Source organism: Chaetomium globosum, genomic scaffold (assembly GCF_000143365.1).
Source record: "Chaetomium globosum CBS 148.51 scaffold_1 genomic scaffold, whole genome shotgun sequence".
In the NCBI taxonomy this organism is placed as follows: Eukaryota; Fungi; Ascomycota; class Sordariomycetes; order Sordariales; family Chaetomiaceae; genus Chaetomium; species Chaetomium globosum.
Window position 1 is genome coordinate 5,211,849 of NT_165976.1, and position 12,091 is coordinate 5,223,939.

The following is a 12,091-nucleotide window of genomic DNA, read 5'->3' on the forward strand; positions in this document are numbered from 1 at the left end:
TGGGAGATCTCTCGATGGGGGAAGGAATTTTGTACATGTGACGCGGTCTTGTTCCGTCATCCTGTGCCTCTCTCCGAGTCAGGCAAGGTCAAGCTGAGGGTGTTCGTCTGTTGGTGCTGGTGAGACTGAAAGCGGGGCGTCCCAGTTTGTCGGGTCCAAGGTCTGACGAATGACGAGCAGCTGGGGTTCAAAGGATCGGTGGCTTGGCGACCGGAAGAAGAATAGGTGAGTTTGGAAGGGGTTTCCACACTGGGATCTTGATCCTTGGGTTAGTTAGCGAGGAGCGAGTCCAGACGAACAATTCTCGGTTGGAACAAAAGAGAAACCGGATTCGTCCAGCAAGTCGGGTCAAGTCGCAGGATGGAGTTTGCCGCCACAGTGTAAGCCGTGTTAGAGACTTCCCTTGATAGTTTGCAAAGCCGCTTCACGATTGGCGTGTGGAATGCGCCGTGCCGTGCCGCCCCTGCTCCTCTCTTCATCCCGGGTTAGTCATGACAGTTGAAGTTGCTTGCTGTTGGCGCTAGAGGCCTAGACCTCGGGTGGGATATTCGTGAAGCCGGTGTTTGTCAGGATGCAATTTTTCCGATTGTCGACCTCGCAGGTTCCCCGCCCCGAAGTGGCGGGCAAAAGGGAGGGAGACTGGTGGGAGGAAAGGCAGTCGCATGGGATGCTAACGCACATCAGCCTTCAAATTTATGCTTTTTGGCCCGAGACTGGAGCTGGACTTCCCCGTCGCGTGCCTTCCAGAACGAGTGGTGGGATAGATGGACCCACTTAGCGGTTCAGTATTTTCGAATAATTTCAGACTGAGGGGTCCTTCCTTCCATCCCCGCCACCTTGGTCGGACCAAGCCCCGGTGAAATTATACGGATCGTGACAACGATGAAGGACATACATGATAAGATACGAAGTACCGAGAGAGGGACTCTCAGTGCCGTTGAAGGGTCAGGTTGTATCGCAAGCAGCGGTGAGCAGTGTTGAACAGCATTAGCTCCGTCAGCAGGAGGTGCCATTCATTTCCAGGACGCATCGCCCCATGATTGGGCCCTCGGTTTTGGAGTGTTCGACATTCCGTCCCGACAACTTGGAGCCGATGTTCAGCTCTGTTTAGGTAGCTGTCACGGATTGGCCACTAGCCAGTGCAGTCGACTGTGTGCATGGACACCCTTGCGACAAGACTGGGCCGTCCTTCTGGGCGAAATTGGCTGGTCTTTGGACGGTTCGTTGTTGCTCGTCAAGGGACGCTAGACAAGAAAGCGGAAGGAGCCTCAGGAGGACAGCGTATGTCAGCGAAGAGAGCCATGGGATACCATCGGCCGCATGCGTCTCCCATCCCAACGCAGCTGAATGGCACTGTGCGATCTGTACGGACCTCAGAAGATTGGGTGGTGCCCCACACTCCAACTCCTTGCCAGAGGGGGCCTGCGTCTTTGACAGTGCGGACAATGATGGAACATCGATTTCGGTGGTTCGTTTCGCCAGGGCAGGTCCGGGAAAACCGTACTCGCAAATTGCTGCCCGAAACGCTGAATTGGCCCCCAATTACACTGCAAAGTGTGTTCGACCAAGCATGAACTTGCCCACAGACGCGCCACAGACGCAGGATCGTTTATTAGTATGGCGCCCTTGTAACTGTGTTTCAAGTTGTCAGGCTGAAGTAGCTGGGATGACGCGCTGGTTAGCGGATGATGTTGCGCCGGGGTTTGGGTTGGCATGGACAGTACCTTCCAGGTTGGTAGCGTACTGTGCCAACGCCGGATACGGGAGCGGGAGCGGGAACTACCTGGGCCCTGTTGGCAGCGCACCCAGGCCATTGGGACGGCTTGAGGGGGAAAGGATGGAAAGCCGGCAATCACTCCTGACAGACACCTGTCGAGGTTCCAGCTTGTTTTCATCTTCCCAGATCTTCTTCTTTTACAATACATCCCCGGGTTTCCAGTCCATCACTCTCACACTGCGCACTGAGCTACCGACAGGCGAGGTACGATGCGAGGTGCTTCTTCCAGACACGGTAATTCGTAATTCTCTCGGCTCTGCGAGTTTCGGGCGCAGCTCCTTTCCCCCAACCAACCTCTCTCGTTCGGGATCTTGCGGGAACCCCACACAGCCTCCCGCACCTTCTTCTGCTGCGCGAATCCCGCCGAACCCTGAACCCTGGGTTTCACACCCAAAACTGGGACGGCCTGGTTCTGGATGGGCGGGTAATGATCGCTCCACTGTGTAGGCGCCCATGTTCTTTGAACCACACCGGTCAAAAAGTCGACAGTACGCGCCTCGGGCTCGCACCATCGCGGAAGAGCCCGCGCCTTCCTATAACCCATGCCTCCCACATCATACCTTAGGTTCCCTCCCTCAAAGAACCATCACCCTACCTGACGGCAGGTACATACATAGGGCGTGACCCCAATACAATTACATACCTCCATCCTCCCACCCCGTACGTACGTATAACGGTAACGCTGATTTTCCCTGCCGGTTCACCCCTGGCTCTGCATCATTGCGACGTCGAGGATTTTAAAGGCGCCCCTGCCACTTCCTTTCCTGGTCCACAAACAGCACAACCGAAACCAGGGCGCTGTTGGCCCATGGTCACCCACATCGACCACATCGACCGCAATTTCAACTCCAACCGCGTTCTGCTTATCATATAACGCGAGGGCTGGCCACTTTGCGGCCACGTCGAATGCCGGCCGCGTATGTTTTTGGCCAATCCCCCATCGCAGCGTCACGAGCTCAGATTCAAGGAAGGTGAGCAATTGCTAGCTATCTCTTGAATCCGTTTCCTGGTCTTTTCTTCCTTTTCATCCGGGCTCGGCTCGAGTTGGGCTGTTTTCTTCCTTCTCACGTCCTTTCCTTCCTTTCGTCTCAAGTTTTTCTTTTCTTTTTCTTTTCTTTTCTTTTCTTTTCTTTTCTCCATCCACTGCCAGTATCTCATTCATGTTCTCGAGGGCAAGGGCTTCTTTCGACTTTGCGCGTCAAGCCCCTTTTGCTGTTTTAACATCATTCCCTTTTCCTTAAGCACACTATCCACTATCAACTTTCAGGTTACGCCCATTAGATAATATCGACTGCCGGTGACCTAACATCAGCTTATGCAGTTGCCTCTCATCTCGTCCTGTCATCACCGGCGAAACAACCCTAGCCGTTGTCCATGAGCCATCCCTCAAAAGTGCGCGTGTGTCTACCACCGGTCCAGCCATGGCAATGGATTCCCAGCCTTTCAGGGGCCACATGTAAGCTTGGTTTCGTCGCAAAACCGCAAAAAAACGCAACCGTGGAGCTGACCGTGACCCCAATCGTGCAGCCCCAATGGAGTGCCACCAAATAGGACATACCAAGAAGTGTATGCCGAGAACGGCCGGTGGTACGGTACCTTTAAGAAGGGGAAGTACATGTTTCCCATCGACGAAGTGAGCCCACATTCTTCACCTCTCCCTTTCGTATGGCAGGGCTGACTCTTAGTGAAGACCGAGTTGGAGAGACTAGACGTTTTCCACAAAGTCTTCCTGGTCGCGCGCCGAGATGCGAGTCATAGTGCTCCCCTCCACAACCAGGAAACTCCTCGTGTACTGGACCTGGGTTGCGGGACAGGTATCTGGGGCATCGACATGGCCGAGTGAGTTTGTTCTTGCGCGCTCTCCGTTGACCTAACCCGCTAACGCCATCTTGCCGAGAAGTAAATACCCCGGCGGAATTCATGTCGGCGTTGACCTGAACTACATTCAACCGGAATTGTCTGTTACATCACCTTCCCTCTAGGTCAACGTGCTGACACGTTTTAGCATCCCTGCCAACATGCGTTTTCTCCAGAAAGATATCGAGGATAGGTGGCAGGATTTGGAGCCGGGCTCCTGGGACCTCATCCACATGCGCGCTCTCAACGGCAGTATTAGTAATTGGGCCGCGCGTATACGCCGAGATTTACAGGTGAGGGCCCTTAATTCGGGCTGGAGAATGTGCGTTGTTGACAACCCCAAGGCACCTCAAACCATATTACGGCTACTTCGAGCAGGTCGAGATTGACTGGAGCCCCCGTAGTGATGACGGTTCCTTGCGCCGAGACGGCTACGTTGTGCAGTGGGCGAACGAGCTTATGGATGCCATGGATAGCTTCGGCCGCCCGATACGCTTGGACAGCAACCTCACAAAGCAGCGACTAGCAGACGTCGGCTTCGACGAGATCAAGGAGGAGGTAATCCAGTTACCTCTTAATGGTTGGCCTACCGAGGTACACAACAGAGAGCTCGGCCGCTGGTTTAACCTTGGGGTGCGACAAGCCTTTCAACCACTCAGCTTGGCACCCTTGTGTCGAGGCCATGGTCGGACCCCCGCCCAGGTGGACGAGCTGGCTGAAAAAGCCAGGGGTGAAGTTTACAGCAACAGTGTGCGCGCATACTGCACATTGTATGTCACACAACGGCACACCACAGCCCCCCCCCCCCCCCCCCCCCCCCCAGAGTAAGCGGCATGAGGGGGAACCACGCTAACCGGTCCCAGGCATATTTTCACAGCCCAGAAAACCCACGGTGAATCTAGCCCGTCCTTTGCTGAGCGTAAGATCACGGCACGCAGAACCGAAGCCCGATGGTCGGGCAGCCGACTCGAACCGGGCCCATCGCCGGGGGGGTCGGGTTGTATGTATATACATCCGACCATGATGCCAGGCCTGGCTCGCCGGCGAATGATTGGACTTCCGTTTCTACAATCTCCCTATTTGCTGGCTCATTGACGAGACCTATCCACAACCGGCAGGGCAGGCCACCCTGCGGCTGATAACTCGACTGTTTTCCTCCTGGAACACACTTATCCAAACCACGACCCCGTCGAATCTGAACATTAATTCCAAATCTCGAGGTTCAAATCAGCCATTCAAGTTCAAGTCATATCTATGATGTTGAAAGTACGCACCGCATTTTCTGGGGAACCCAGCTGACGATAACCGGCTATGCCGCCGCCGATATTACGCACCGCTGAAGCTGCGGGTTACGCTCAGGTGACACCGAAATCAACCATTCCGGCCCCCTTTCAGCGTGCTTGGGTCGGAAGCAGGGAACCACAGTCAGGGACTTGTTCGGTTCAGCGCGAGAACGGTGCGAACGGCGACAGATCCACGCTCAGTGCCACCGGAACTTTTCATGTTATCCGCCGCATTAGAGCTGCCCAGACCCCCGCTGCTGTTGGCAAGCGCCAGGATGCGGGTTGAAAAAACATTGCATATCAATCTCGCACTGTCACTCTTACCACGACGAAACCCTTGGGGGCTGAGGCAGACTCATTACCGCCAACTACTTCAGATACGCCCTGAACACGTCAGCCCCTGGCTTTTTGCAATTCTTTGAGCTCGCACGGCCTTCCACTCGTCACGATAGTCCCCTTAGGCGGAACAAGGAACCCAGCCGCGGCTTCGGTTGGTGGAAGAGGTGGGAGTTGATGGTGGTCAGCAGTCTCTGGGAATCTTGGGTCGTGCAGTTCCGCCTTGCATCCGGATGGTCTACCCGTTCGTCCCCATTCACGAAGCAACCCAACCGCTGAGATGCTGGATACTCTGTTGGTTCCTCATTTCAACCCCGCTTTCCTGTATATGATGTATAGGCACATGCCGCTTTGGATATCGAGCCCCCCCCACATGATGTTCGCTGTAGGCCAGCGTAGGTCAGCTACCTATTTTGGTGGTCAATAAAAGTCGTCGCTTCTCAACTTGCTTCCCTAAGCCTTGTCTTGATTTAACTGCACCGCCCCCCACCCCACCCCCTTTCCAGCTTTAACAAAGCGGGTTCTTTTTGTTACTTCCCCTTCTGCCGATGATATTTCCTCTGGAACCTCGAGCGAAACCGTTAGGAAATCTGCTTGAGTTGGAAAAACTGGAACTAGGCTCCACGGTTGCCTTTCTCCAACACACAGCATGTGATCGATTTTTCTAAATCTGATGTCGATCAACAAGGAGACACAGACGGCGAAGGGGATATGTAGGGAATAGGTGACGAACACATGGATGATGGGACGCTATTGCTGCGGAAGCCGCGCAGCGGACCAGCTGAAATCACAAGCTAACCAACTAGTCTTCAAGCGTCTGTCCACCCATCGCAAGGATCGATGACGATGATAGCTCCACCGAATGGGAGAACATGGAAGCACCGCAGGCGGATGTCACCTGCCGAGTACCTCAAAGTATATCGAGCCGCTTTTGGTAGCCCTTTCGTCTCAAGCTCCTCCAGTCATATGCCAGCCAACCTTGTCCTCGACGAACTGACTCCGCCAAGGCAGAACCGGTTAATCTTCCCAGGGGCTGGCCATGCGTTGTACTGCCTGTGATCCTCCCCGCCTTCATGCCAAAGTTAGACACGATATAGATCATTGGACGCAAACCAGCTCAAGAAAAAACGAGGCGAGCCAACGCCTGCACGACGGCATCAGCACCCCGAGGACAACAGGCGTCCTCACTGCATGGTATCGCCGTGGAAACAGCGCACTACCTGGGGAGAGGGATGGGGGACAACCAGCTGCACAGCGTAGGGTCCGTCCGGTCAAAGCACACCACACGCAAGACACATGATGAAGCGGCCGGCCGGCTACTGCAACCTCGCGGCCAGCAGCAAAGTGAAGAGAGGTCGGCCTGTGACGCGGGCCGGCCCAAAAGGGTAAAGCGAGATCTGCAAGGTCGGTCCAACTGCATCTGCATCTCCAGCTGCAGAATACGACCTTGATCGATATGGGGGAAAAGGGAGGGAAGGAAAAGGCAAAAAAAAAAGGGGGGGGGGGGGACAGCTGGCCAGTAGGCAGGACACGATCATGCAGCGCGACGAGACCAAAAGATGGCTTTGAGAGTGGCCAAGCCCACGCGCACCGTGGTGCATGCGGGAAAAGAGCAAGGTAGGAAAATGTGAAGGCAGAAGGAGAAGGAGAAGGATGTCACTTGATGGTGTTCCTTTCTCTTTCTCTCTCCCTCCGCCCGCTCGCCAACTAGTAGGGCAAACGGCAAACGGGGAAAAACGACCAACCAAACAAACACCCACCGGTAAAGCTACCCGGGACAGCCCGCCCGCCTTTACCGTCTCCCCAAATCTACCGGCACCAACACCCACACCGGGCGCCCGCCCACTCCCCCCAAGTCAGGCCAGGTCGCGTCCTGCCATCGATCTAGAAAAGCCACACAAACCCACCCACACCCACAAGTCACACACCGGCAACCGAACTCTGTCTGTCCCTTGCCCCCTGTCTCTTGCATGATAGTGGCCGCCGAATGCTGACCTGCCGCCCCGGAGTTCCGGACCAAGGCTGACCGACACCCGACCACTCATTTCATCCGGTTGGTCGGGACTGGGCATGAGCGAGCCGGCCCACGCCCCGGCAAGGGCATCCTAAAGATCAGTCTCGTTCTCTGTTGTGCTGCGTTGTGCTGTGCTGTGCTGTGCTGTGCTGTCCGGGGGACAAAAAACAGCAGAAGAGGCGAGCTAGATGGTCAGAGGCTGGCGATGTCCCACAAGAGAGGGCCAACCCACCGGCCCAACGTTGATGTGACGGCAAGGCAGTCATGATTGGCAAGGAACGGGGGTGGAGGGAGGGATCGGGTAATTTGGTTTTGATTGGCTTGATGCAATAGACTTTGGTGGTACAGGACGAACAAATGAAAAAGGCGCAAGGCTTTCCCCCTCGGCTGCCGCAGACAGGAGACAAAATTAGGTGTACATACAAGGGAGGTGGGAAAATGGAAAGGGGGGAGGGGGATGTGAGATACCTTTCAGCCCCCTTTTCGGCTTCACCCTCCCACCCCCCTCCTTCCCCTCTTCCCGTATGAGACAACCCCCACACCTTACCCTCACCTAGCCAAGGTGAAGGATGGTGAAACCCTTACCCATCTGGAGTTTCCCCTGGCCTAGACGGGTCGTTCCAGGCGCGTGACCAGGCGGCTCTCCCGTTGCGGAGCCAGGTGTGAGAGTACCCGAATGTGCCCGCGCATCTAGCATCAACGAGCACTCCCCCGATACGCCACCAAGTCTATTTCCTCCGTAAGGTAAAAACGACAGCACAGAATCCCTCTTCTTCCTCGAATGCCTCCCTCGCGCCTCCCCGGCTTGCCAGCGACCGAGTAGAAACGGTGGTGGCCTGGCATAGACGCGGGCGCAATGCGCGGCTCTAACCTAACCCCCCTCTCTCTCCATCCCCGTCCCTATCCGACACCAGCCAAACTAGCTAGCTCAGTGGTGAGCGGCGGGGTTCTCGCCGTGGTAGCCAATCAGCTTAAACCTGCCGATCATCTCGCCGACGGTGAAGAAGCCGAGGCACTCGGCTAGTAGCACGCCGCCGGCGGCCACTTGTGTCCTTGAGAGGTTGCGGACCTGCTGGGGGTTGACCGACTGCGCGAGGCCCGCGACGAAGGTGCTGGGGTTCTGCAGCTGTTTCCATAGGTTTTGGAAGTACGTCTGGAAAGTCGAAACGGAACTGTGGGGAGGCCGGAGAACCAAACACGTCAGCAACGAACGCTCTCGACAGACAGGAGACTGGCCACCAAAACAAACAGACACACACACAGAGGGCCTGACAAACCAGACCGCCTGTCCCACGATGCACCCCTTCGGATGTGACGAGGGAAAGGAGGGGAAGGGCGAGGAGAGCGGGGGGGGGAAGGCTTACGGCGGGGACATGTTCTGGCCCTTGACGACGAGCTTGGCCATCTCAAGGCCGACCTTGGAGTAGTAGACGACGAGGGGAGTCTGGCCTGTGCGCGAGTGGTAAGAAAAGCAACGGTTAGCCATTGGAACCACGAAACCAAAAACAATCCACCACCACACGGGGGGTCCAGCAGCACGTTCCCAGTCGCCCCCCCCCCCATTCCCCCATCCCACCATCCCACACGTCGCGCCGTCACTCGCAAGTAGCGCCCGCCTGGGCACCTAACAGACAACCCCCACGGCGCGCAGCAAATGGACGGCGGACAGCGGTAGGAGGAGGGACGCGGGTTGTGTTGTTATTGTGCGTTGGTTGCGTGTTGTATATCGTGTCGCTGCTGCTGTATGGTGTGGCGTGGTGTTTGTTGTTGGCTGGGGGGGTGGGGTTGGGGGAGTCCTTACTCTCAACGAAGGCCACCAGACGACCCGTCCGGCCGCCGACGCGACCCAGCGCACCCGACACACCCTTGGCGGCGTTGGCGATAGCCGGGCCGGCGGTGGAAGCGACGCGCGACAGGCCCTGCGTCGCCTTGGAGGCGGCTGCGGAGGCCTGCGCGGCGGCCTGCTTGGCCGACTCGGCGGCCTTTTGTGTTGTTGTGTTGGCGGTCGACTCGAAACGAGCCATGGTGCGGCCCACCGTGAGGCCCGATCGCCTCATGACCAGGGCGAAGGACATTTTGTGTGTGTGGGTGTGTGGGTGTATGGGTGTGTGGGTGTATGGGTGTGTGTTGGGTTTCGAAGCTTTTGGTCGGGCTTTTTGGGTGAGGGGAAAGGTCGTCTTAGTTTCGGCTCGCAGATGCGGATTCCGGAGGGCGGAGCGGAGAATCGAGGTTTTGGCACAGCTGAGGAGCAACTAATGGATGGCGGCCGTGGGTGGGAGCTGGGTTCGGCGAAAAGAACGATATCGCGCACGTTGGGACGGGGGACGGGATGGGCCGGAGATCGAGAAAAATTGGACAACTCAAGATCCGAAAGGCGTTGGCTGCTTGCTAGGTTTCTCGGCAAGAAGGCGGCCAATCAGAGAGCCTAATTGAGAGCTGTGGGCAAAGCTACCTCGATGGAGCTGGGCTTCCCTAGGGCACCTAAAATAGTTCCCGCCAGCCGCCGGGTGCCCTGTCAGAGACTCCAACACCACTGAATTCCTCACCTCAATGAATACCTCTAATACCTATCTATGTAGGTAAGTGATAATGTTGAAGAAATGAACCCATTTATCCCACCTCTAAGCCCGTTACCCATTCTTAACGGGAGCTACAATCAACTTAACGTTAATATTAAACCCTAATCCTTCCACTCATCCGAGCACATACGACATCATCACGACTTGCATATGTTGACGTTTCACGTAATCGAGAGTGGGCGGGTTGTCTGTGTTCAAACTGGCATTATCCATAATTGATTAAGCCTAGGGGCTATGGTAGCCCACTTATTAATATTCGCCATGCTCTATAACTCCAAGCTCAGTATATCCTCAGAGCCCATGTCGAACATCATCGGCGGGTGATCGGCAGGTTCTCTTCCAGTCTCTGGGACAGGATACTGGAACGTCCCCTCAGCTGTTATAAAAGGACCGAAGTCAGTCAGTACATCAGCCGTGTGGCAGCTGGCGCCCGTGCCTTCACCCGGCCCCTTGTTGAGCGTTGCCACCATATTCGGGCAAGTTGGAGCGGAGGGATCGAGGTGGGGGTTCGGTCTAGGTGATGGGGGCCCGGGTACTGGTACACTCGGACCCCTTGAAAGGTTGCTGCCTTGGTGTGTCACTGGCCTGGGGGCAACTCGCATGTCCTCAGTGACTGGTGGGGGCCGTATCACCGTAGATGCTGCATGTTGTCTATCAGGAACATGGCTGGTATCGGCAGTTTTTTTTTGCACCGGCTTTTCGTCGTCGTTTGTGAGGTTCTGTTGTCTTGGGAGCCCCGTTGTTACATTGGCCTAGTACATCGACAGTATGTATCTCTATGGTCTCCAAGAGGGATTCGACCACAGAGAGTAGGAAGGGAAACTTGCGAAGAAGGGCGTCCCGCAGCTGGGGCAAACACTTCATGTGACAGTCGTGTAGTTTAAAATGTTCGATGACAGGAAGGTACCCTAACATAACACCCATGTTAGCTCCATTCACTGTCCTCGCAGCGGCGCGGCGGAAGTTTACCGGGACTGGGTACATCGGAGCTATCGCCTAGGGCAATTTGGCAGATTTTTTTATATTGGCAAAGGGCGCTATCCCCCTGGCGGCCCTGCTTGCTCCTCAATGTCCGTTCTGCCTCTGGGCTTCGCCCATCCAGCGGGTCGTTGCTGGATGGAAGCTCTCTGTAGACACACGCCCCCTGTTTGGCGTGCTCATCAAGGAGGGTCGGGCTCGGAAACTCTTCCTTGCATGTCGAGCAGTAGTGAAGTGACAAGATTCCAGGGCCAGAGTGCCGTTGTTTGATGTGGCGCCTAAAAGACTTGTCAGATACGAGCGGCGCGTTGGCGAGGTAGGCAAGGGATAGATAAGCAGAGCGAGACATACCGTAGCTCATGAAGCTCGTTTCGTTTTGACCCTGACCCTTCGCAAATGTAGACCTTGGTGGCGCAGTCGTACCACTCCCTAACGTTGAAACGAATCGGGTCCTTCAATCGGTAAGGGCACATAAACTCCAACGGGTGGCTCTTCTCCGGGTCCGGTGACTTGCTATTCCCAGGCGGCCCGTCTCCACCACTATTCCGGCGACTAGCATCTCCATTGTCCCCATGGTCGTCATCTTTCCTTGGGCGTCGGAATCGTGAACCGCCACCGCCGCCGCCGCTGGTCTTTCTTTTCAGGGACGAATCCCCAGAACTGGACCCAAAGGACCCAACTCCCTGAGGCCCTGTGCTACTAGAGGTGAGATGCAGACTAGTGCCCTCTGCCTTGAGCTTGAGGGCAACCAATTCCTCAACAAAATTCTCGACGGCTTCCTCAAGCTGCTGCCGATGGTGTGTGGCTTCAATGCCGGGTCCAGGCAGCTTCTCTATAGCATATGAACCAATGCTAGCTATATTGCCCTCATCGAGGTAGTCTGTGGTAGACGAGAGGCTGCTCTGGTTGTCGATACCGTCGGGCTCATTTGCCGTTGAGCAGCAAGTTGGAGGGTCGATTTTGCCGAACTCGGCGAGCTGAAGACCAAGGCCGTGAGTCACTTTTGTGGTGTGCTCGTTCCGCAGGTTTATTAGCTCTGAGTGGCTTGTGCCAGTAGATGCATCGTCGCAGGAGAAAAAGAGTTCCTCGCAAGACCCGTCAAAGACAGACGGCCGCCCTTCTGGTCCCTCAACAGACGCAAGCCAAGGAAGCACCTTTGGATTGTGTTTGGGACTTGATCGCCGCCAGTACGGCTTCTTCGTAGCGGTGAAGCCTACCCATCGCCGCGGGTATGGCGTATCCTCGGAGACGGAACTCTATGCTGTAT

General features: G+C 55.9%; 4 protein-coding genes across 4 annotated transcripts; 1 reads left to right on the forward strand and 3 right to left on the reverse strand.

Annotated features, from left to right (window-relative positions):
* Window positions 1-1,107: 1,107 nt before the first annotated feature.
* Window positions 1,108-2,321, reverse strand: CHGG_01689 (uncharacterized protein; the record flags this gene model as incomplete). Its single annotated transcript, XM_001220909.1, has 3 exons — window positions 1,108-1,526; window positions 1,577-1,869; window positions 1,954-2,321. 3 exons carry the CDS (start codon window positions 2,319-2,321, stop codon window positions 1,108-1,110), a joined length of 1,080 nt encoding a protein of 359 aa, XP_001220910.1.
* Window positions 2,322-3,198: 877 nt separating this feature from the next.
* CHGG_01690 (uncharacterized protein) lies at window positions 3,199-5,203 on the forward strand (the record flags this gene model as incomplete). Its single annotated transcript, XM_001220910.1, has 7 exons — window positions 3,199-3,233; window positions 3,305-3,410; window positions 3,502-3,616; window positions 3,894-3,927; window positions 3,979-4,404; window positions 4,537-4,553; window positions 4,977-5,203. 7 exons carry the CDS (start codon window positions 3,199-3,201, stop codon window positions 5,201-5,203), a joined length of 960 nt encoding a protein of 319 aa, XP_001220911.1.
* A 2,992-nt stretch (window positions 5,204-8,195) lies between these two features.
* Window positions 8,196-9,342, reverse strand: CHGG_01691 (uncharacterized protein; the record flags this gene model as incomplete). Its single annotated transcript, XM_001220911.1, has 3 exons — window positions 8,196-8,439; window positions 8,632-8,716; window positions 9,069-9,342. The coding sequence occupies 3 exons, from the start codon at window positions 9,340-9,342 to the stop codon at window positions 8,196-8,198; spliced, it is 603 nt and encodes a 200-aa protein (XP_001220912.1).
* A 1,429-nt stretch (window positions 9,343-10,771) lies between these two features.
* On the reverse strand, window positions 10,772-12,045 carry CHGG_01692 (uncharacterized protein; the record flags this gene model as incomplete). The annotated part of the gene is made up of 3 exons (XM_001220912.1): window positions 10,772-11,102; window positions 11,176-11,860; window positions 12,042-12,045. 3 exons carry the CDS (start codon window positions 12,043-12,045, stop codon window positions 10,772-10,774), a joined length of 1,020 nt encoding a protein of 339 aa, XP_001220913.1.
* Between the last annotated feature and the right edge of the window lie 46 nt (window positions 12,046-12,091).